The 25128-nt window shown below is 44.5% G+C and overlaps 1 protein-coding gene across 2 annotated transcripts in view; it reads right to left on the bottom strand.

Moving 5' to 3' along the window:
- Window positions 1-25128, bottom strand: part of rock1 (Rho-associated, coiled-coil containing protein kinase 1) — a 117992-nt gene that overhangs the window by 56256 nt on the left and 36608 nt on the right. For both annotated transcript variants that reach the window (XM_084327922.1, XM_084327923.1), the window contains exons 3-15: window positions 23495-23595; window positions 22662-22799; window positions 22223-22398; window positions 21565-21649; window positions 21171-21315; window positions 19718-19856; window positions 17951-18042; window positions 14599-14758; window positions 13082-13151; window positions 9080-9168; window positions 8759-8807; window positions 8383-8518; window positions 3754-3845 (exon numbers count right to left, since the gene is read on the bottom strand). In XM_084327922.1, the coding sequence (XP_084184048.1) occupies window positions 3754-3845; window positions 8383-8518; window positions 8759-8807; window positions 9080-9168; window positions 13082-13151; window positions 14599-14758; window positions 17951-18042; window positions 19718-19856; window positions 21171-21315; window positions 21565-21649; window positions 22223-22398; window positions 22662-22799; window positions 23495-23595 (1472 nt within the window). The remainder of the gene's footprint in view (window positions 1-3753; window positions 3846-8382; window positions 8519-8758; window positions 8808-9079; window positions 9169-13081; window positions 13152-14598; window positions 14759-17950; window positions 18043-19717; window positions 19857-21170; window positions 21316-21564; window positions 21650-22222; window positions 22399-22661; window positions 22800-23494; window positions 23596-25128) is intronic.

Below are 25128 nucleotides of genomic sequence, written 5' to 3'. Positions count from 1 at the left end.
GAGCTGTTCAGTGGAGCTGCTGAGTGGAGCTGCTGAGTGGAGCTGTTCAGTGGAGCTGCTGAGTGGAGCTGCTGAGTGGAGCTGTTCAGTGGAGCTGCTGAGTGGAGCTGCTGAGTGGAGCTGTTCAGTGGAGCTGCTGAGTGGAGCTGTTCAGTGGAGCTGTTCAGTGGAGCTGCTGAGTGGAGCTGTTCAGTGGAGCTGTTCAGTGGAGCTGCTGAGTGGAGCTGCTGAGTGGAGCTGTTCAGTGGAGCTGCTGAGTGGAGCTGTTCAGTGGAGCTGCTGAGTGGAGCTGTTCAGTGGAGCTGTTCAGTGGAGCTGCTGAGTGGAGCTGTTCAGTGGAGCTGTTCAGTGGAGCTGCTGAGTGGAGCTGCTGAGTGGAGCTGTTCAGTGGAGCTGCTGAGTGGAGCTGTTCAGTGGAGCTGTTCAGTGGAGCTGCTGAGTGGAGCTGCTGAGTGGAGCTGTTCAGTGGAGCTGTTCAGTGGAGCTGCTGAGTGGAGCTGCTGAGTGGAGCTGTTCAGTGGAGCTGTTCAGTGGAGCTGTTCAGTGGAGCTGCTGAGTGGAGCTGCTGAGTGGAGCTGTTCAGTGGAGCTGTTCAGTGGAGCTGTTCAGTGGAGCTGTTCAGTGGAGCTGTTGAATTGAGCTGTTCAGTGGAGCTGTTCAGTGGAGCTGTTCAGTGGAGCTGTTCAGTGGAGCTGCTGAGTGGAGCTGCTGAGTGGAGCTGTTCGGTGGAGCTGTTGAATGGAGCTGTTCAGTGGAGCTGTTCTGCTCAGTGGAGCTGTTCTGCTCAGTGGAGCTGCTGAATGGAGCTGCTCAGTGGCCAACAATAGAGCACTGTAATTGTACTTGGCGGCTCCAAGGTGGGAATTTGTGGAATTGCATGAAGCAGGGTGTTGCTGAACGAGAAGCACGTGTACTACTGAGGTCTACTTTGTGTGCACTGGGGGGTCAAGTGGGGGGGGGGGGGTAAGTGAGCTTCAGTCAGCTTGCACAGACAGGGGCTTGACCCCATTAACTTGGTATTAGCGGCCAACTAGCCAGAGCTATAGTGTGAGGAACAGCATGGAAAGGATTCTACCAATCGACAACATCATTGGCAAGTATGAAATAGAAACAAATCACAACTATCCTTTTAAGTGAAATAATATCAATATCCCTCTAATCCTATTAGGCCAAGATGATTCTGAAGATAGAAGGTTCATACAAACCCTCTTTTGAAAATGTGACTTCGATTTAAGTTAAGTTGTACCTTTATTGATCCACTATTGACGCACTACTTTTATTGTCTTTTATACCTATTCTTATGTCTGCAATTTATGCATTGTTTTTTATTCTGTCAATTTTGTGTGCTGATTTTATGCCTATGTTCATTTTATACTAATTGCTGTGGGGCACTCTGGACTGCGGTCCATGTGTGACAAAAAAGAAGTGCTATATAATATTTATTATTGTAGAAATGTGTGCATTGAAATGTCTGTAAAGTCTCGACGATAGGGATGGGTACCGTTCACATTTGAACCGATACGGTACCGGTACCTGTGAATCAATACTGGTACCCAACGGTACCTTTTTTCGGTACGTTAGTCTCTAAAAATGTAATCTACCTACCGCAGTTGTAAAAAAAAAAATCCAAACTTCAAATAACCACTTTCGACCGTTTTCGGCTTGCCATTGCCCCGACTGCTTTGTTGTTGAATCAAGTCAAATCCTAGGTAAGCGTATATTGTGCGTGTGAAAGTTGACGTGAAGACATTTTTTATTTTATATATTTTTTTAACAGTACCGACATCTGACACCGACGGATCTCACGTGAATCGGTACTCGGTAGTACCGACGTGATTCGGTAGGTACCTTTAAAAGTACCTAATTCGGTACCCATCCCTACTCGACGACATTGAAAATGAGGGTGACCTCAATTGTCTTTTCGAGAATAAATAAAGGTTTGAATCCCCTTGGGGAGATTCATCCTCTGCATTTGACCCATCCAAACTAATTAGGAGCAGTGGGCAGCGACACAGTGTGGCAACCGGGGGACCATGTCCATTTGTGATGCCAGTACCTTAGTCAAAGGTTTGAATCCCCTTGGGGAAATTCATCCTCTGCATTTGACCCATCCTAACTAATTAGGAGCAGTGGGCAGCGACACAGTGTGGCAACCGGGGGACCATGTCCATTTGTGATGCCAGTACCTTAGTCAAGGGCACTGGCAGGAAACCTAACATGCATGACTTTATGGTGCGCGAGGAAACCGGAGTACCCGGAGGAAACCCACACAAACACAGGGAGAAACATGTAAACTCCACACAGAAAGGTCCCCTGCTGGGGTTTGAACCAAGGACCTTCTTGTTGCGAGGCAACAGCGCTGACCACTGCACCACCGGGCCGCCGTACTGGTCTGGCAGTGGAATGTAAGTTCCAGCTGTATTCCTGCATTTCAGTCACATTTTACTTTATAGCTAGCAAGCATGTCGACTATAGATTCCCAGGACAGCCAATGTAAATTCATGATTCATATGAAGCATGCTAAAAACAAATAAATACATAAAGGTTCTACTAAAGTTAAATATAATCTCAAGAGCATGACTCGATGGTCTCGTTTGGGGATATATACATCTTCTAGGCACAACACAGGACCACCTCTCATACAGCGTACTGCCCTCTGACTGGCTGAGCTCATTAATGCATAGAAACAGATCAACTATACCACCCTTACCACAAATGACTGACTCACACATTGTTAACACATTGGTTGCCAGCAGGGGGTGCGCTATTTATCGCTTGGCGCTTTAGTCAATGAGAGGACAGGGATATTTGCGAACGCATAAACTATATCTTAAATTATGGCTATGTGTCTAATACAACCGTCGCTTATCAATGACTTGCTTGCAGTCAACATGTACGAAACGGATTGTTTTTTCATCAGTACATTTCGTTTTATACCGTTTTGAATACGAGTATAGTTTTGAGGATTTCTAGAATTCTAGTGATTCCAGAAAAATCCGCGAAAATAGTCATTTACTGGAATACACAAAACACGTTGTAAATGTTTCTGCCTATTTATGAATAGTTTTCAAATAAATGCTAGATTATCGATAGTATATGTGTACTTATGCACGCTAGAGAAGCGGGCTGAAAAATCGATTATCTATGCCCTGCCTGGCGCTAACGTTACGCACGCACACATACAAACATATGAGACACGTTGTGAAATATGTGAAAAAACATCTGATTACCCCAAGACTGGTAAAATAAAGTCATTACCTCACATCAGATGTTCTGCAAAAAGATTAATCCAATTCCTGATCGCCATTCCAAATATCGATCGCGTTTATTGATCCAACATTAGACCTCGAAACAGATAATCCACGCTGCTTTCGGTTGCCTCAATGAATGCAATAGTCTCAGGTTACATGGCTCAGAAGTAAAATGTGGAATCCGGAGGTTTTTTTTCTCATGCATTTTCATTGACTCCAATCCAATGGGTGCAATACCATCCAGGAGACGATAGGGGGCGGTATTTGCCCTTTTCGAGATCAGAGCCAGTCCCATCATAACGTGAGGCTGGATGGATGAAAAATGAATGGATATCGCTAATAAAAGAAATAGCAAGAAAATAACGAGAAAACTCGTTGTTGGCACTCAACGAGATTTCTCGTCGTTGGCACCCAATGTGTTAAGTGCAGCAAAATCCGCACTGGATCTCCATCTGTACATACTATGTGTGTATGTGTGTGTGTGTACATGTATGTGGCATACTTGATTCTGCAGCTGGACAATCTTGTCGTTGGAGGCCTGAGAGTTTTGGCTGATCTTCCTCATATCATCAAGCTGCTCCTTCAAAGTGGACACTAGGAATAATAATAAAAAATAAGGCAAATGGGTTAATGTTGGATTACTGTGGTCATGTAGCCAAATGGGCAGAGCATGGTAATAACACTGCCAGGGTTAGTGGTTCGATTCAGAATCAAAAAGAACTAAAGAAATGTATGCACCCATGGCACGTTGGAGGTTATGTTGCGCGCCAGACACAATCCCCTTTAAGGGGACATGCATTGCTATTCCTTGCACTATTTGGGCAACTTTACACAATTCCTGTGAGTCTATGGAAGACATCTGTTAGGTTTATTTAAAAAAAAAAAAAAAAAAACATTGTTTGATATTTCTAATGGAGTACTCAAAAGCATCATTTTCCAGCTTCAGGATCTCAGCCTGTTATTGGATGGGCTCCGCCCATAAGAGCTTTCAGTGACAGTCACCCACACAGCGTGATACATACGAGAGAGAGCGAGAGAGAGAACGAGCAAGCGAGAGAGAGAGAGAGGGAGAGAGGAGATGCGTCCCCGACACACACGCAGTCAAGTTTGTGTATGTGTGTCCCCCCGACGAGGGAGAGATGGCGCACACACATTTACACACACTTCTGCAGTCCCTCCCGCCGTCCCTCTCTCTCTATCTCTCTCTCCCTCCCTCCATCTCTCTCCTCGCTCGTTCTCTGCCTGTCAAACCCCGTTTGAGGAAGTGTCGGGTTACACTATGCCTACGTCCCCGACACACACGCAGTCAAGTTTGTGTGTGTGTCCCCGACGAGGGAGAGATGGCGCGCACACATTTACACACACTTCTGCAGTCCCTCCCGCCGTCCCTCTCTCTCTATCTCTCTCTCTCCCTCCCTCTCTCACCTCGCTCGTTCTCTGCCTGTCAAACCCCGTTTGAGGAAGTGTCGGGTTACACTATGCCTACGTCCCCGACACACACGCAGTCAAGTTTGTGTGTGTGTCCCCGACGAGGGAGAGATGGCGCACACACATTTACACACACTTCTGCTCTACAGTCCCTCCCGCCGTCCCTCTCTCTCTCTCTATCTCTCTCTCTCTCTCCCTCTCGCTCGTTCTCTGCCTGTCAAACCCCGTTTGAGGAAGTGTCGGGTTACAATGCGGTCTCTGCACTATAATGGTTGATGTGGGCGGTGGAGGTGAGTACAACCAGGGGCGGAGCTATGCAAATCAATGCTATATTAACGTCACGGAAACCGTCAAATCAGAACAGTTTAGTTGAGTGAGGGAGGATCTCGTGAACTCGAGACTAGACTGATGAGTCAATATGGTAATTAGAGACACAGACCCATTGATACTAACCCGTATTACTATAAAACCATGCTAAACACAGAAAAAAGGCATTTATAATGCATGTCCCCTTTAAAATGTCAAGCCTTTACGGTGGTGCTGCAGTTTTACTGCATTGCATGCAAACTTCTGTGTGTAGAACATATCCAATCTTAACATTTCAACGACTTAAAGCTGCAGTAGGCAACTTGAGAAATTAGCAAGAGTGTGTTTACCTGCCCAGCCAAAATAGAGCAATTTTTGCATCACTTTTCAAGCCCATGCACATGCAAATGTTTTCCACAGACTCCCAGAGGCACCAGCAGCTTTAAGCCAAACTTAAAAAAAAAAAATATATATATATATATTTCCTAGCCACTGATCGGCAGATGGTTTGCACATTGTGTACCTTTTGACAAGGAATGAGATGGTGTTAGTTTTCCGATGCGACCCCAGGAACACCACTTGGCAGAGGCCAAACACATCCGATTGGTTGTTAAAAATCAGGCTGAATCTTGACAACTAATCAGATGCTTCAGCTGCTGGTGCCTCTGGGATTCGGTGGGAAACCGTTGTCGCGCATCCATCCGTGGGCTTGATGCAGAGCTCGCTCCACTTCTGCTGTGCAGGAACTTACTCTCGCTCATTTCTCCTACTGCAGCTTTGAGATACGTCAATCCACTTACTGCTGTCCTCTGCTACAAGTCAATGGACAAGTCAGCGTGGGCATATGTACTGGTTTAACAGCTAGCTAGAACTGCACCCAGCAGCCTGGTTTAACAGCTAGCTAGAACTGCACCCAACAGCCTGGTTTAACAGCTAGCTAGAACTGCATTGCCAGGTGCGAGTGCATGCCAGGCTACCATGTCAAGCAACTGGTAATCCATTTGGAACAGATGCCTGGACAGGATCAAACGACAGTGAGAGGAAGGAGGAAGAGGCTGCTCACTGATGAGGACTGAGTTATACTCTACTCTGAGGACTACACAGAGCTCAGTTATACTCTACTCTCAGGACTACACAGAGCTCAGTTATACTCTACTCTCAGGACTACACAGAGCTCAGTTATACTCTACTCTCAGGACTACACAGAGCTCAGTTATACTCTACTCTCAGGACTACACAGAGCTCAGTTATACTCTACTCTGAGGACTACACAGAGCTCAGTTATACTCTACTCTCAGGACTACACAGAGCTCAGTTATACTCTACTCTCAGGACTACACAGAGCTCAGTTATACTCTACTCTCAGGACTACACAGAGCTCAGTTATACTCTACTCTGAGGACTACACAGAGCTCAGTTATACTCTACTCTCAGGACTACACAGAGCTCAGTTATACTCTACTCTCAGGACTACACAGAGCTCAGTTATACTCTACTCTCAGGACTACACAGAGCTCAGTTATACTCTACTCTCAGGACTACACAGAGCTCAGTTATACTCTACTCTCAGGACTACACAGAGCTCAGTTATACTCTACTCTCAGGACTACACAGAGCTCAGTTATACTCTACTCTCAGGACTACACAGAGCTCAGTTATACTCTACTCTCAGGACTACACAGAGCTCAGTTATACTCTACTCTGAGGACTACACAGAGCTCAGTTATACTCTACTCTCAGGACTACACAGAGCTCAGTTATACTCTACTCTCAGGACTACACAGAGCTCAGTTATACTCTACTCTCATGACTACACAGAGCTCAGTTATACTCTACTCTCAGGACTACACAGAGCTCAGTTATACTCTACTCTCAGGACTACACAGAGCTCAGTTATACTCTACTCTGAGGACTACACAGAGCTCAGTTATACTCTACTCTGAGGACTACACAGAGCTCAGTTATACTCTACTCTGAGGACTACACAGAGCTCAGTTATACTCTACTCTCAGGACTACACAGAGCTCAGTTATACTCTACTCTGAGGACTACACAGAGCTCAGTTATACTCTACTCTCAGGACTACACAGAGCTCAGTTATACTCTACTCTGAGGACTACACAGAGCTCAGTTATACTCTACTCTCATGACTACACAGAGCTCAGTTATACTCTACTCTCAGGACTACACAGAGCTCAGTTATACTCTACTCTCAGGACTACACAGAGCTCAGTTATACTCTACTCTCAGGACTACACAGAGCTCAGTTATACTCTACTCTCAGGACTACACAGAGCTCAGTTATACTCTACTCTCAGGACTACACAGAGCTCAGTTATACTCTACTCTCATGACTACACAGAGCTCAGTTATACTCTACTCTCAGGACTACACAGAGCTCAGTTATACTCTACTCTCAGGACTACACAGAGCTCAGTTATACTCTACTCTCAGGACTACACAGAGCTCAGTTATACTCTACTCTCATGACTACACAGAGCTCAGTTATACTCTACTCTCAGGACTACACAGAGCTCAGTTATACTCTACTCTCAGGACTACACAGAGCTCAGTTATACTCTACTCTCAGGACTACACAGAGCTCAGTTATACTCTACTCTCAGGACTACACAGAGCTCAGTTATACTCTACTCTGAGGACTACACAGAGCTCAGTTATACTCTACTCTGAGGACTACACAGAGCTCAGTTATACTCTACTCTCAGGACTACACAGAGCTCAGTTATACTCTACTCTCAGGACTACACAGAGCTCAGTTATACTCTACTCTCAGGACTACACAAAGCTCAGTTATACTCTACTCTCAGGACTACACAGAGCTCAGTTATACTCTACTCTCAGGACTACACAGAGCTCAGTTATACTCTACTCTGAGGACTACACAGAGCTCAGTTATACTCTACTCTCAGGACTACACAGAGCTCAGTTATACTCTACTCTCAGGACTACACAGAGCTCAGTTATACTCTACTCTCAGGACTACACAGAGCTCAGTTATACTCTACTCTCAGGACTACACAAAGCTCATTTATGCTCTACTCTATACCGTCATCATTGAGTACACCATCACCTCCTCTATCACCAGCTGGTACGCTGTGGCCACTGCCAAGGACAAGGGCAGACTGCAGCGTATCATTTGCTGCGCTGAAAAGGTGATTGGCTGTGATCTGCCATCTCTCCAGGACCTGTAGGGCTCCAGGGCCCTGAGGCGTGCAGGTAGGATGAGTGTCAGGACCAAAACCTCATGCTCCAAGAACAGTTTCTTCCAGTCTGCATAGACTGGTGGTGACTGGTGTTTTATTTGAAAATACAATAAGATATTGTTCCAGTCCTTTAAGTTTGATTAGGATTTTGTTCTAAAGATCAGCATCCTTACCCTCGTTCTCCAAGTTGCGTCTCTTCTCTGCTTCCTGGTCTGCTTTTCTTTGGTAGTCAGTGGACCGGTGTTGAATCATGATCTTGTCTTTCTCTAGCAGAGACAGGTTGGCCTCTACGCCCTTCCTCAGGTTCGCCTGCACAGAGGAGCAACACCCCAACCACAATGTCAAAGGAACAAATGGACACCTTTAATCCAGCCTGCGCTTTCAGACACCAATTCATTCAAGCACAACGTTCGGATTGCATCAGGGTTGTGGATTCCCAAAACATCTGTGGTGTTGCCGTCACAGCAGCGTCCTAATTAGTTAATTAATTCTAAGTGACATAGATCATCATTAATTCATCATACTCGTTAAAAACGGGTAGCATCTCACCTCCTCATCCAGCTCTTTCATGATCTTGTCAAGCTTGGTGTTTGAGGTCCTAGGGAGAAAACAAAAAAAGATATACATATATATAATTGCAATTGGAACAACTCATCTTGCATTGTATAATTTTGTTTACCTTTATCCTTATATTTTTTTATCTATTCATCCAGGGACAATTGGCTTATTATACCTGCTCAGCAAACCCACTACTTGACACCGATTCACATATAGGAGCAGACCACTGGAGCCCCCCCCCCCCCCACACTTCCCCCTAAAGTAACTGACTTCTTCATTTATCGATTAAATTAATGACATGTCTTTCAATACCTGCACTTCTGCTCCATCTCGTCCTTCAGCTGCATCTCACTGTGGAGCTGCTCTTCTAGCTGATAGACCCTCTTCTGGAGGTTCTCCAGCTAAATGCAAACCAAAAGAAGACCCACTTTATAAAAAATAACTAAATAAATAAATGTGCTCACTCCTGCCATCTTGACAACGGCAACTAACCAGATCTGAGCCGTTTCTGCTAGTGTTTAGTTACCATGGCAACCACTCGCTGCGCAGATCGTCATTAATTTTAAACACTCTTCAAAACTCACATTTCACCTCAAAATGCTGTAATTATAATTTTACTCAACATAAAATAACATCCCATTTTAACACTTTGGTCGCCAGGCTTAAATTCAGAATAAACCATCCCACGCCAGCTCTATTTGTCTATGGAGAAGTTCCCCTTCTTTGCAGGGCTATAACTTTTTTAATTGTATTGCTAAATTGACATTACTATGGCCCATTCAACATCAAGTATCTATTGTTCAGGGTGTAGCAACGTTATACTTTTTCATTCACATATTCATACTAAAATACGGTCTAAAGTATAAGTATGTTTTTATCGTTTTCTGCAGCTTTCTCCAGAACGTGATTTATAGCCCTAACTGCATTATATTGATGATTGTATACAGTTTGATAGCAATCGGCGCGAGATAAAAAATTTCAAATGGACGTGCTTCTAGAAGTTACTACTTATCATCTGATGTTGACCGGATGGGGGGGGGGTCGTTTATAATTCCGTGGCCAACGTTAGATGATTCATCTAGTGTGGGTGATATGATCATCAGAGCAGTTTATATCGAACACGTTAAAAAAAAACGCTGAATCTCACCGTAGCTTCCTCGGGCCGTTGGGCGATGAGCGTGGAGCAGAAACATTCCTATTATGGGATGTAGAAATATGCGATCCATCTCCAGGTTGTATAATAGTATATACGTCCAAATCATGTTGTTTATCGAGCTATTGGTAACGGATTGCTATCCATTGTGTCTAGCTTGAGTCCCGGGACTATTAGCGAGTGATCGGACCGAATTGGAATGAGCACCAGCTTCCATTTCCGGTTTGAGCGATCCGCCGATCGGCCACCAGATGGCGCTCTTGAACCGTTGGAGAGTTGAGAAGGGATCAACAGTAGATCTCAAGTCTCCGGGGGAGAAATATGATTTCGATCACAGATTTTTGAAATATTGATATCAATGACGTGTTACGGCGTCTTTGGCAGAATGAGCATGGCGGGGAATGACGTGGTAAGGCGTTTTTGGCGACCATAGTGTTAATTATTTTCACAAATTATTTTCATTAATTTCATAGCGAGTAGTTTCGTTAGTTCCATCTTTAGCGTCACAGAGTTCTCCATTAGAAACTCCTGTAGTGAGGCGGTCGGGTGGTGTAGCAGAGATTGCGCTTGTCACCAATGCAAAAGGCTGCGGTCTCGACTCCCGGAGTCAGCATTGCCTGCGGCTTGGGCCGATCGTCATACTAACTCGTTTGGCTGAGTTAGCGGGAGGGAAGTCGTGGGTGGTCTGGGCGCCTGCTCAGCGAAAGGCAGGAAGTGGTGAAGGCAGCGTGACCTCCCACGCGTTACACTTCACCAATGAGAGTCCTCGCTGCCAGGTGAAAAGAGAGCCACTGGCTGTCTCCGCATGTGTCGGAGGAAGCATGCAGTAGACTTCAGGGTTCCCTTGTACCGACCAGTAGGGGGAACATGTGCACAACGACCAGGTAGGGGAGGGGGGGAATTGGCATAACGACTAAATTGGGATGGGGCGAAAAAAAGAGAAAAAATCTGAGAAAGAGGAGAAAAAAACAAAAAAACAAACTCCTGTAGTGCTTCCATCTCCTCATTGATATAGACCGTCTCTGGTGTGGCTACCCTGGTGTTACTACCCTGGTGTTACAACCCTGGTGTTACTACCCTGGTGTTACTACTCTGGTGTTACTACTCTGGTGTTACTACCCTGGTGTTACTACCCTGGTGTTACTACCCTGGTGTTACTACTCTGGTGTGGCTACCCTGGTGTTACTACCCTGGTGTTACAACCCTGGTGTTACTACCCTGGTGTTACTACCCTGGTGTGTTACTACCCTGGTGTTACTACCCTGGTGTTGCTACCCTGGTGTTACTACCCTGGTGTTACTACTCTGGTGTTACTACCCTGGTGTTACTACTCTGGTGTTACTACCCTGGTGTTACTACTCTGGTGTTACTACTCTGGTGTGTTACTACCCTGGTGTTACTAGGTGTTACTACCCTGGTGTTACTACCCTGGTGTTACTAGGTGTTACTACTCTGGTGTTACTACTCTGGTGTTACTACCCTGGTGTTACTACCCTGGTGTTACTACTCTGGTGTTACTACTCTGGTGTTACTACCCTGGTGTGTTACTACCCTGGTGTTACTACCCTGGTGTTACTACTCTGGTGTTACTACCCTGGTGTTACTACCCTGGTGTTACTACCCTGGTGTTACTACCCTGGTGTTACTACCCTGGTGTTACTACCCTGGTGTTACTACTCTGGTGTTACTACCCTGGTGTTACTACCCTGGTGTTACTACTCTGGTGTTACTACTCTGGTGTTACTACCCTGGTGTTACTACCCTGGTGTTACTACTCTGGTGTTACTACCCTGGTGTTACTACCCTGGTGTTACTACCCTGGTGTTACTACTCTGGTGTTACTACCCTGGTATTACTACTCTGGTGTTACTACCCTGGTGTTACTACCCTGGTGTTACTACCCTGGTGTTACTACTCTGGTGTTACTACCCTGGTGTTACTACCCTGGTGTTACTACTCTGGTGTTACTACTCTGGTGTTACTACCCTGGTGTTACTACCCTGGTGTTACTACCCTGGTGTTACTACCCTGGTGTTACTACTCTGGTGTTACTACTCTGGTGTTACTACCCTGGTGTTACTACTCTGGTGTTACTACCCTGGTGTTACTACTCTGGTGTTACTACCCTGGTGTTACTACCCTGGTGTTACTACTCTGGTGTTACTACTCTGGTGTTACTACTCTGGTGTTACTACCCTGGTGTTACTACTCTGGTGTTACTACCCTGGTGTTACTACCCTGGTGTTACTACTCTGGTGTTACTACCCTGGTGTTACTACCCTGGTGTTACTACTCTGGTGTTACTACCCTGGTGTTACTACCCTGGTGTTACTACTCTGGTGTTACTACCCTGGTGTTACTACCCTGGTGTTACTACCCTGGTGTTACTACCCTGGTGTTACTACTCTGGTGTTACTACTCTGGTGTTACTACTCTGGTGTTACTACCCTGGTGTTACTACTCTGGTGTTACTACTCTGGTGTTACTACCCTGGTGTTACTACTCTGGTGTTACTACTCTGGTGTGTTACTACTCTGGTGTGTTACTACTCTGGTGTTACTACCCTGGTGTTGCTACCCTGGTGTTACTACCCTGGTGTTACTACCCTGGTGTTACTACTCTGGTGTTACTACCCTGGTGTTACTACTCTGGTGTTACTACTCTGGTGTTACTACTCTGGTGTTACTACCCTGGTGTTACTACCCTGGTGTTACTACTCTGGTGTTACTACCCTGGTGTTACTACCCTGGTGTTACTACCCTGGTGTGTTACTACTCTGGTGTTACTACCCTGGTGTTACTACTCTGGTGTTACTACTCTGGTGTTACTACTCTGGTGTTACTACTCTGGTGTTACTACCCTGGTGTGTTACTACTCTGGTGTTACTACCCTGGTGTTACTACCCTGGTATTACTACTCTGGTCTTACTACTCTGGTGTTACTACCCTGGTGTTACTACCCTGGTGTTACTACCCTGGTGTGTTACTACTCTGGTGTTACTACCCTGGTATTACTACTCTGGTCTTACTACTCTGGTGTTACTACCCTGGTGTTACTACCCTGGTGTTACTACTCTGGTCTTACTACTCTGGTCTTACTACTCTGGTGTTACTACCCTGGTGTTACTACCCTGGTGTTACTACCCTGGTGTTACTACTCACGTGGCTCTTGTCCTCCTTGGTGGAGCTGCTGCGCTTGTCGCTGGTCTTCGTGCTGGAGCTGCGGGGGAACCTTGAGACAGAAAGCAGCAGCTTTTATCAGACCGGGATCTAAAAGACAACAACTGGCTCGCTTGGGAAACGTTTCCAAGTTCACCACATTAAGCTTTGACGGAAAAGCCCGGTCTTGTGACTTAAAAAATATTCAAAACAAGCTAGGGTTCCATGTGTGACTATGTGTAATGATGGTTGTTGTTGCACTGTTGTAACCGTCCATAACCACGTCAATACTGCGGTCTCTGTGTTGTTGACTGGAATGGTATGTGGAACCAAAACTGTAGATACTAAGGTAAATGCTGACTATAATATATTAACAGTGGGGTAGGAAACCATCATTTTGCCCATATTAAGCTTTTTAACACATTCAGCGGCAATAACGAGTATACTCGTGATTCGCCGCCAACGCTTGGGCGCCAATAACGAGTATACTCGTTTTTAGATCCTTTAGATCTTATTCTTTTGATCCCCGTTCTAAACACTCAGCCGGAGCTCCCTAGGTCTCCCTGGCTCATCTGCCTACGTTGAAATTGCAATGACGATCGAATCTCACCAGGTGGCAGTATCGCCTACCTTTTGAACTGGGGATATCACTTGTCCCCAGTACTGAATTTACCTCCGGCTGTTTTCGCCTAGGAGTGGATCACAACATAGCAATCGTGGAAGATTTGGTGCCTCAGAGTCAAAGCTATTCTTTCCCATATGGTAGCCATGCACAATATACACGAGTAATTGCGATCGCCATGGGATCAACTGGGATTTATAAATTTTGGAGTACTTTCTGTCTGAGATATATGTCCATCTTAGGTAACCTGCTGGTATTTTTTTTACGTAAAACATGCTTCTGTACCGATCAGCGTCGTGTTTTACCGGACGTAAAACATGCTTGACAAACACGATCGCAGTTTCTAGTTAAAACGACCCCCCCCCCCCTTGATGATTTTGTGAAGACACATATGTACATGGTATATACCTTTGATTTGGAAGTATTTGGGGTTTCAGGCGATCAACCATTTGGGCATATTGCATATAACATGTCATATCTCGCGATCTATGAAAAAAGACTGGATTATTTTGGAAAGGGGCGATGTAATAGCACACAAACTACAGTATGTAGAAATTAACTGATTAGTCAGTGATGGACTATGAACAATGCCTGTCAAATGAGCCATACTATTGTCTCCATAGCTATAATACAGAAAACACGATGGGTCTGCAAACATCGCTAAAATGTCAATAACGCTGGCGCCATTGAGTACAGATGGGGAAAGAGCGTGGCGCCCAAAGAGTTAAGGGGGGGCGTTTTTCAGCATTGGGGCAAGTTTATGAGAATTGTTGAAAAGCATTTGCTTTTTCTGAATTTTTTTCAGCTATAGACACTTTTTATGACCGTTCAGGAACAATTCCCTGCGTTGATGTTAATGTTCTACCCAAGTTTGACAGCAGATGACTCCAGTACTTACTGATGACTGTTGTAGTAGGTGAAGCCTACGAAGGGAAGCTGGTTGCCCACAAAGGCCTTTGGTATGGGGAACGTTTCCTCGTCTCCCCGGTCCTCCTCGATGTCATCAAAGTTACTGGTGTCGATGTCACTGCTCAGCTCAGGCACAACTGGAGCAGCCGCTGCACACAGCAAAACCACGGCAGAGAGAGTCGGAAATAAAATGTATTACTATTAGGGCATTTCCAGAATATTTTTTTTGTATTTTATTTTTTTATTCTTTTTTAAACAAACACATAAACAAACATGACAACACACGATAAGATATACAAGCATTAGTTTGTCAGTGCACATCCAATGAAATCACATTTTAGTTAATTGTCTTATATAGGATATACCCTTAATACCTGTTATCTAAAAACCTACACACATATGCTTTTCCAGAATATTAAAGATTCAAGATATGTATTTGTCACATGCACCTTACAATGAAAATCTTACTTTGCTAGTCCCCAAAAAAAACTTGAATGCCAAAATAACTAATCTTAAAAAAGATAAATAACGTAGAAAATAAGGCACGAGTGACAGAGTAACAGTATTGCACATTCAGTTCACAGTGTAGTGGTTCTGGCTACTGGTGCTTTGATTCCTTCGAGGAATAGGCAAAAAATTCTGTGTATTGAATAGTCGACTAATCGATCTAAATGATTCTTTCCAAAAGCAAAGAGGCCTAGAAGCGTGGCTAATGGCGCGCATACCAGCGAGGCTAACTGCCTAAGAAAACACTGAAGGCACTGAAAGAGGATTTCACCCATCTAATGAACACACTAGACTAGATAAATATCAAGATGTATCCATCATTGGACCAATTGCATGCTTTCGCAGAGGACAAGAAGCCTTCAGTCGACTCCTTCAGACATTAAGCACCCCCCACAGCCCAAATGGAATGATAATTCTTTTTTTCAGGGGGGTAGTCGACTATCTGCATATTTCGGCCAATCAAAGTCGATTATCCAAATCCTTAGTCGGGGACAGCCCTAGTATATTGTAAAGAGGACTTTCGCAATATAGCACAAGGGAATGGGAGGAGAAGCATGTTTACAGACAGTGAATTATCACCACTTAGCTGAATTACATGCTGTAATATGACTTCAGCTAAATGTATTGGGAGATGAAAGAAAATGCTTGTAACACACAGTCACTGACTGTAGATGTTTACTTCAGATATGGAGATGTTCTTTGCCCAACTATCTCCTTTAGATGTATTGTTGATGACCTATGCCCACACAAGGTAAATCAACTGGGACAAAAGATGAAAACACTTGTAAACTACAGAGCTTAGGGTTTCAGTTCAGTGTTGTGGTCGAGAGACCGAGACCACCCCGGTCGAGAGTTGAAACCAATACAAGACCGAGAACAGGACAGTGTGCAGAGCTTTTTAACACATTGGCCGCCATGCATTGTACCCATCTTTGGGCCCAGTCTGCCAGCGCTGTAAGTCTATGGAGATGTTTACCTTCTTTGCAGGGCTATAACTTTTTAAATATTATAGCTATATCGACATTACTATGGCCCATTCAACATCGGGTATCTATCGTTCTATCGTTTCATTCATACATTGTCGTGTTAATACTGTCGTGAATATAAGTATATTTTTAAGGTTTTCTGCAGTAATTCCTAAAACGCGAGTTATAGGCCCTGACGCATATGATAGATTATCGATTCTTTCCTATACACTCTATATTAAAAAATTCAAATGTATATGATCGGTATACATTATGCTTAATCATGTGTGAAGGAAGGGGGGGGGGGGGGGGTCGTTTATAATTCCTTGATCGTCAGTAACAGCTTTATTTAGTATGGGTTGATACGTTGATCATGCAAACAAAGAAATGGACAATCAAGCTGAAAATAACGTTAGATTCCTCTTACCGTTCGCCGATGAGACTGGAGGAAAAATATTCCAATTATTTGACGTCGATCTGCTAGATCCATTTCCCGTTTGTATGACGCAATAAACGCTGAAATCATATTGATTATTGCGTTTCAAAAGCGATCCCAATGCACTCAAGTGTGTATCTAGACCCACGTTACAATATATCTCTGGCGGAGGAATTTCCCCGATGCACCGAGCGCCACTTCCGGTTTGGCGTGGAGTGTAACTCGCCCGAAATCCACCAGGCGGCGGTATTGAGGCGTTGCAATATCAGACCAGGGTCCAGCTGCGTCCCGGAGGGAGGCTGGATGAATTATGAATGCCATGGTGAAAAAATTGAATATTGATCCCAAAAACGAGTTCCCTCATTGTTGGCGCACAACGATTGGCGGGGAATAACGAGTATACTCGTTGTTGGCGCACAAAGTGTTAAAGCTCCTTTACCATATTTATACTATAATGGTATACGTTTATTTTCTATTCAGCATATATAAAGAATATAGCTAAGCCTATACACCCAAAGGAGCAGGGGGAAAAGACACCCACAGTGTCCAAAGGAGAAGAATCCTGTTTGGTTTATGAATAACATCAAGAAACTTGAAATTGTTTTGAATCCAAGGCCAAGAAAACACCCCTGAGACCGAGAACAGGACTAGAGCATGATTTCTGTTTCTGTCCTCTCTACAACACTGCTTTCAGTCAGCCTCTCCATCACCTGAAGGGGTTGCACAGACCTTTATAGATCACAGGATTCTTTCATAACAGAGTAAACCAGCTAGTGGGGGCAGGTCAGCTGGTGGCATAGTCTGTTCTTTACTAGGTTTATATGAAATACTCCACTAGGTTGTAGTCAGTTCTTTACTAGGTTTATATTAAATACTCTGCTAGGTTGTAGTCAGCTCTTTACTAGGTTCATATTAAATACTCTGCAGCTAGGTTGTAGTCAGTTCAGCAGAGTATCTTAAATAAACCCTGTAAAGAACAGACTACAGCCTAGCAGAGTATTTCATATAAACCTAGTAAAGAACAGACTGCAGCCTAGCAGAGTATTTCATATAAACCTAGTAAACAACAGACTGCAGCCTAGCAGAGTAAGAACAGACTGCAGCCTAGCAGAGTATTTAATATGAACGAGTGAAGAAGGAACTGCAGCCGCTGGGTTTAGCCCTCTGTTTCTAATCTCTCTCTGTTCCAGGCTTGACCACAGCATCAACATTTTGCAAAGGGACTGCTTCCCCATTCTCAGCCTCAAATGTACTAAGCCATTAATTATTACTCTTTTTCACTGGCCAACAAAAAAAGAGTTCATGTTTAGTTCTATAAAGGGTATTGAATGAACAGCTCCTTTTCACCAATCTCCTGCCACTGTGAAACGCGGCTGAAAGGGGGGAGGTGTTGTAAAAGTCTAAATGGCAACAAACTGATGAAAGTGTCTCACTCTCTCTGATGTTCTCCCACGTCCACTGGTCGTTCTTGAAGAAAGGATGCCTCTTAATCTCATCCACACCATTCCGGCCGAGTCGCACCTCCCTACGCGGGATGGATGAAGGAGAAACAGAGAGTTCATGACTTAGTGACCGTGGAGTTTTAAGTACAGGAGATTCCATTTGTGGCTTTAGACGATGCACTCGACACAGGACAGCATCTACTTATTTAAGTGGGATACTCTCAATCAATGGCATTCCTATAATTTTTCCCTCCAACAGAAAAGTAGAATAAGTTAATAGAATCAAAAACTACTTTCAAGAAAAAATTTAAATACCATCTACTAACACGCATGCACTGAACCCTTATGGCATAGTGGTGAAAACCAATTGACCGTTTGTTAATTGTATTTATGTTGATGGCAGTGAGTGCTTCTTCTTCTTTCGTGTTTATTTTATACTGATAAGTATCTTGTACACTGTCATCCTTAACTGAAGTTGATATTAAGAGTGGATGAGATTGGGGCGGCTAAGTGGCGCAGTGGGCAAGGTGCTCGCCACTAACGCAGGAGATGCTGGGTTCGAGCCCAGCTCTCGGCGTTGCTTCTGGCTTGGCTGGTCGTTCATACTAATACAATTGGCAGTATTAGGGGGTGGGAAAGCCGGTGGGTGGGGATCGGACGTTTTGGACAGCGACTCCTACAGGTCGGTTGGTGCACCTGTACAGCAGAATCAGGAAGCAACGGGCAGCGTGAGCCCGTTGAGAGATCGCGCTGTGCAGGTGAAAAGATGCGACGGCTGCCTCCTCGTGTACCGGAGAGGACACGTGATGCAAGGCTTCGTCCACATTGCAGCCGACCAGTGGGAGGCATGGTCTAACGTTCGAGACAGGGGAGGGTAGAATTGGATCATACGAAATTGGGATGGGAGACAAATAGAAAATGGGGAGAAAAAGTAGATAAAAAAAAAAAAAAAAAAGAGTGGATGAGATTGTTGATGTTGTTAATGATGTAATGACTTGTCTTGAATATTGTTGTATTGTTTTAAGTGTCAGACCCCAGGAAGAGTAGCTTTTTTTTGTTTTTTGATCCACTTTTTCTCCCATTTTCTATTTTTCTCCCATCCCAATTTCGTATCATCCAATTCAACCCTCCCCTGTCTCGAACGCTGTTTCTTGCCTCCCACAAGCCGGCTGCAATGTGGACTAAGTCATACATAGCACGAGTCCCCTCCGATACTCGAGGTAACAGCAGTCGCATCTTTTCACCTGCGCGGCGCGATCTTTCAGCGTCGGGGGTCTGGGCTTTGGAGGGGCGCCGCCCCCATCGCTTCCTGATTCTACTGCGCAGGCGCACCAACCGACCTGTAGGAGTCGCTGTCCACAACGCCCGACCCCCACCCATCAGTTTCCCACCCCCTAATACTGCCAATGTGTATTAGTACGGACGACCAGCTAAACTGAAAGCAATGTGGAGCGCTGGGCTCGAACAGGCGAACCCAGCGTCTCCAGTATTCGTGGTGAGCGCCTTGCCCACTGCACCACGTAGCCGCCCTGAAGAGTAGCTTTTGTCAAGTGCAAAAGCTAATGGGGATCCTAAATGTACATAAACAAACATAAAACGGAAACACATTTGTGCAAGACTGCAATTGACCCATCTCAAACCATGCCCTCTTTTCTTGATCCTCCAATCACAACCGTTGAAATAGGTCAATTGATGCCCTGTAACGATGAAAAGGCCCTCTAGTCATGACCTCGGTGCTCGTTCTGCCGGCTCTCTCACCTGTCCGTCAGAAAGGCACAGATGAGGTTCTTGGCATCCTTGGAGATGTCGCTGTCGTCTGGGAAGGTCAGGGCGTTCTTGTGATTCATGATCTTGCTGTACGTCCCCACCAGCGAGTCCGCATAGAAGGGCGTGTCGCCTGCACCGCGACGCCAAGACAAACAAGCAACACAAGTTACCGCTGTGTCCACACTAAACCGGCTCTAGCCAAAGCAAAACAAGTCACGTCAACAAGTACACACTCAAACAAGTATACACACTCAAAACACAAATCACAACACTCAAAACAAAAAACACGAGGGTCGTTATGTCCATCATGCCGGCAGTGAAGTGTCCAGTAGGAAACACAGGATACGATGAATACAGTTAGACGCTACCCTTCCTTGTCAATTAAATATGTGTGCGTATAACAATGTGTACAGGGTTCCCACAGACGTTGCAAAACGAAATTGAAGGACTTTCAAGTACTTTTCCAATCACAATTTTTTATTTTAAAAGGGAATTTAAAAAGATACAATTCACTTTTAAATGCTGTTTTTAAAGAAAAAATTATCTGATCCAATATGTATGGCTTAAAAACAATTAGTTACACTTTAAATAAAAACATTTAAAAAATCTTGATTCAGAACAATATTATCATGGATGAACAAAACTTTCTTTTTTTTATCCACTTTTTCTATTTTTTTCTCCCATCCCAATTTTGCTGTGCCAATTCTCCCCTCCCCTGTCTTGAATGTTGCTCGCATACGCCCCCCACTGGCCGGTTGTAGGGAGGATAGAAGCCTTGCATCATGTGTCCCCTCCGATACACTAGGAGGCAGCCTGTCACATCTTTTCACCTGCCAGTGCGGACTCTCATTGGCGAGGTGTAACGTGTGGGAGGGCTCACACTACCCCCGCTATTTCCTGTCTCTGCTGTGCAGGCGTCCCCCAACCGACCTGTAGGAGTCGCTGTCCACAACGTCCAGATTACCACCCATCAACTTCCACCCGCTAACTCTGCCAATTGAGTTAGTATGACGGCCGGCCCAAGCCGGAGGCAACGCCGACAGCCGGATTCGATCCCGGTGTCTCTTGCGTTGGTGACGAGCGCAATGTCCGCTGCGCCACCCAGCCGCCCTTTGGATGAACAAAACTTTCCAAGCAAATGGATTGAATTTCAATTACTTTTTAAGCACCTTGTTAAAAAATTGGCTGTTTTCAAGGAATTCCAGGCCTTGACCTTTTTTGGTCAAAAATAAAAATTAAAAGCACTTCAAGGACCTTGTGCGAACCCTGTGTAAAGTACACTTGCAAAACGACTGAGGTCAAATAAGGGAAAGGATCAAAGAAAATAGTATTTAAGGTTTGTTTATTTTAAGGTTTTATGGGAACAGGGAGCTATCGCAGCGTGGTATTATAGTCTCTGTTGAGATGTTTCAGATATTAACAACACAACCCTTGATAAACTCACCAACAAGCATTTCGTACAGGAAGACTCCCACAGACCACCAGTCACACTCTCTGCCATAACATCCGTCTCCCCCTTGGGATTTTAGTACCTCAGGCGAAATGTAGTCGGGAGTTCCCACTGCTGTGTCACATCGTACCATACCGTCCTGAGGGGAGGAGGACAAACAGTACATTTTTAGATTAGATTTACATTTGGAAAACGACTCGTATTCAATTCACATCAGTGTTTTTCATTCATACCATTGTTCAAAAGAAAAGTGAAAATTGTTGACATGTTAGGTGGAACATAACTCAAAATGTGCTTTTTAACTACAAGCCATTATACAAGTATGATCTATGTACTATGATAACATTCTCTATTTTGTTATGGCACCCTGGGGACAAAGCATTGATACCTTGTTCATTTTCATACAGGTCCCAAAGTCTGCCAACTTCAAGTGGCCGGCTTTGTCTAGCAACATGTTATCAGGCTTCACATCCCTAGAGAGACAGAAACAAGAGACAAGACAGACGGTAACACATCCAGCCACAACAAAAACACGGGGACATGTGTCGCGCACAAAGAATATCGGGAAAGCTACAAATGTTGACAATTTCCATGGAAGAGGCAGCAGCTTTTCAAAATCGAGAGCTACGTGACTGCAACCTAATCTGAAGCAGACCAAAAGCATAACAGAGGGGAAGAGAACAGAAAAGGTATATTTCTGTATAATGGTTGTCTGTGTATCTCTGTACAAAAGGTTTCTGTATATCTCTGCACAATAATATGATTCCAACTCGCTAACTGTATCTTTAGAGATCTGCTGACTCCTGTAGATGTGTCCGTATGTAAATAGGCCATTAAAAGTCCCTTTTGCACATCTGCATAAAAGCCTTTGTGACTGGTGGAGTATGTAAATAGGGAATCATACATTTTATTATATTATTTATTTTCTATTCACCTTTGCACTTTCTCTTCCAACCATTGCCATGTCGTGCCATTGACAATAATGCAACCCCCGCACGGAATAATACAGGATTTCTCTCACCCCATGATAAGTGTTTGGGTTTTACCTGTGGATGAAGCCCATGGCGTGGATCCCGTCCAGTGCCAGTACCACCTCCGCTGTGTAGAAGCGGGCCCACTTCTCTGGGACGTCGTAGTTGCTCATCAAGTTGACCAAGTCCCCCCCGGGCATGTACTCCATCACCATGTAGAGGTAGCGATCGTCTTGGAATGCAAAAAAGAGCTGGGGAAGGTAGGAATTGAAAAAGACGAGTTGGCATTAGCAGTTTTCTTGCTGGTAAAACAGGTGGACGGTGAATTCTGGGCTCCACTGCGTCGGGGCTAATGGGGAATTTGGTTCACAGCCTGGATCTCAAAATGTCTCAAAATGCTACAAAGAACCATTGAAATATTGCAAGAAAACGACATTAGGAATACATGTCAACTCTGCAGCCGCTGGGTTCAGGAGCTAAGCTTTGAGGCGGAGGGGTCGGGGGGGGGTCATACCTGCACCACCCAGGCGCTGTTGGCAAAGGCCATGATGTCCCTCTCCTCCCAGAAGAAAGCGGAGTCCGACCTCTTGATCATCTCAAACTTGCTTAGCAGCTTCATGGCGTACACCTTCCTCGTGGCTTTGTGTCTTACCTGGGGGGGAGATGAAGGCATGAGCTTCTAGTTCAAGGTCTGACAATCTTATTTAAAAATGGCCAAAAGGGGGTCTTGTACAGTACACAGGGTTCCCACAGACATTGCTAAATGAAATTCAAGGACTTTTAAGTACATTTACAAGCACTATTTTTCATTTTCAAGGATGTCACTCAAAGGATACAATTCACTTTTAAATGCTGTTTTTTAAGCATCTTCTTGGCCTGCTTGCCAGCTAGAGCAAGCTAGATCACATGCGAAGAAATGAGGAAAAGCAGTTGGGAGCGCGACAGCGACTCGTCAGATTTGATTAAAACAGAACAAAGCAAAACGATTTCTTGATTCAGAACATTCAATGCGAATGGTGGATTTTAATTTCAATTACCTTTTTAAGCACGTTGTTAAAAACATGGGCTGTTTTCAAGGAATTCCAGGCATAGATTTTATTTTTGTATTAAAAAAAAAAAAAAAAAGGACCTTGTGCAAACCCTGCTTCTAGTTCAAGCAAGGTCTGACAATCTTACTGTAAAATGGCTAAAAAAGGGGGTATTGTACAGTACAGCAAAACAAAAGAAAAATACAAAGAACCGTTTCATATTCAAGTGTAACTTATCTAGAATAAAAAGGCAGACAAGACGGAGATACAGTAACGTGCGACTCAAAAAGAAAAGCAAGCCAACCAATGGCAACCTTACCAACTGCACCTCTCCAAACGCTCCCCTCCCAATAACCTTGACCACCTCATAGTCCTCTGCTTTCATGCGCAGATCCCGGATTTTACTAATGGTGTCCTTATCTGGAGAAGAAAAACAAAAGGTGCAGATTAATGGGGGAACAGTAACCATGTTGAAAGCTGCACTAGATAACGCCACTGATCTTTGGAGAAGAGCGAGAGACAGAGACATGGAGAGACACTCAATAACATGACGCGCTGTCGTTATTGTTGTTACTATGTCCTGTGAAGTCCTGTTTATTGTTGTTATTACTGTATTGTGTTGTCTTGTTTAATAAAAAATATATATATATATTTGATAAAAAAAGAAAACAATTCACAATTCGAATATCATTTTTTACAATAGAATGTATGTTTTTTTTTTTTTACAATTCGATTATAAATTCAAATATAGAATATTCGTTGACAGCCCTAGTTGACAGCGAGTTTACAAGCCGTTCCGACAGAACGGGGTCTGCCTTCCCAGCTGTCCATCTTACACAACCAACAAAAGGGGGATCCGAGCTCAGGTTTCTTTACTCTCACCAAATTGCGGGTGTCACGGATTGTCCCAAGTACAACAGAAACTAATTAATGCAATCAAGAGCTTCCAGTGTGTTCGCAAACAGAGCAGAAGAAGAGGAAGCCCCTCTTGGCCCGGCGAGCGGAGCTCAGTGGCCGAGGGGAGAAGCTGCTCGGAAACCAGCGATTGCTTGCTGAGCGAGTTGGCCTCTCTCTGATGCAACAATGCTGGCTCCCACAGGGAAGATAGTAGTCACTATTCACCCAAATTTGGTCATAGATGAACTGGGGGGATAATTTTCTATACACATGGGGTCACAAATGGCACAGGGATAGATGGATGGGAAAGGGGGGGTGCATCCACGTTCAATTGATCTAAAAATAAAAACCCATGCCTCGTCCTGTTAAGAGTAAGAACATTGGACAGTGAGTCATTTCCAGCAGGGGCTCCAGAAAACACCATCCCATAGCAACCAGCCGGATTAGAGGAGACATTTTTAGAAGCATTAAAGCTGGACTGTATTAAAAAAAAAAAGAGAGAGAGAGAGAGATTCAAGAAAATATGTGTGTTGGGGGGGGGGGGGGTGGATGAAATCCAATAAAGACATAGACCCATTTGTGATATGCATAGTCAGCTGATATGTGAGGAGTGATGCAGAATGCATCCGCGAGGAGGTACGCATTCAGAGGCAGACTACCACCCCCCCCCCCCCGCCCCCCTCCCCTCGGGCGCTGCATGCCACTGGCAACCAGTCTCTCACAAGACAGCAAGTCCATTTATTCATTTATCAATGAATTTCCAATACTTGGGGTTGTTGAACACAAAAGGTACTGTACCAAGACTAATTGAGCTAATGCCTTATGACAGCTTTCGCCCGAGGCTTTTGCAGTAGCTTGCGTTGACACTCTCGAAATATGAAACTTCCAATTTTACGGTTTCTAAGGATTGCAAGCGTGACTAGAAAAGGCTCCAGTAAGACAGAAAAATTCCATTAAAACGGACACGACTGAACTCTGACACTGCATACATACACTGTATGTCAACACGCTACTGCAGTCAGCAGGACTTTGCAAAAGCATTTGCTGCAGTTTATG

This window comes from Notolepis coatsorum (assembly GCF_963971535.1).
Source record: "Notolepis coatsorum genome assembly, chromosome: 13".
In the NCBI taxonomy this organism is placed as follows: Eukaryota; Metazoa; Chordata; class Actinopteri; order Aulopiformes; family Paralepididae; genus Notolepis; species Notolepis coatsorum.
The sequence above is the reverse complement of the archived record's forward strand: the minus strand, read 5'-3'. Positions and strand labels throughout refer to the sequence as shown.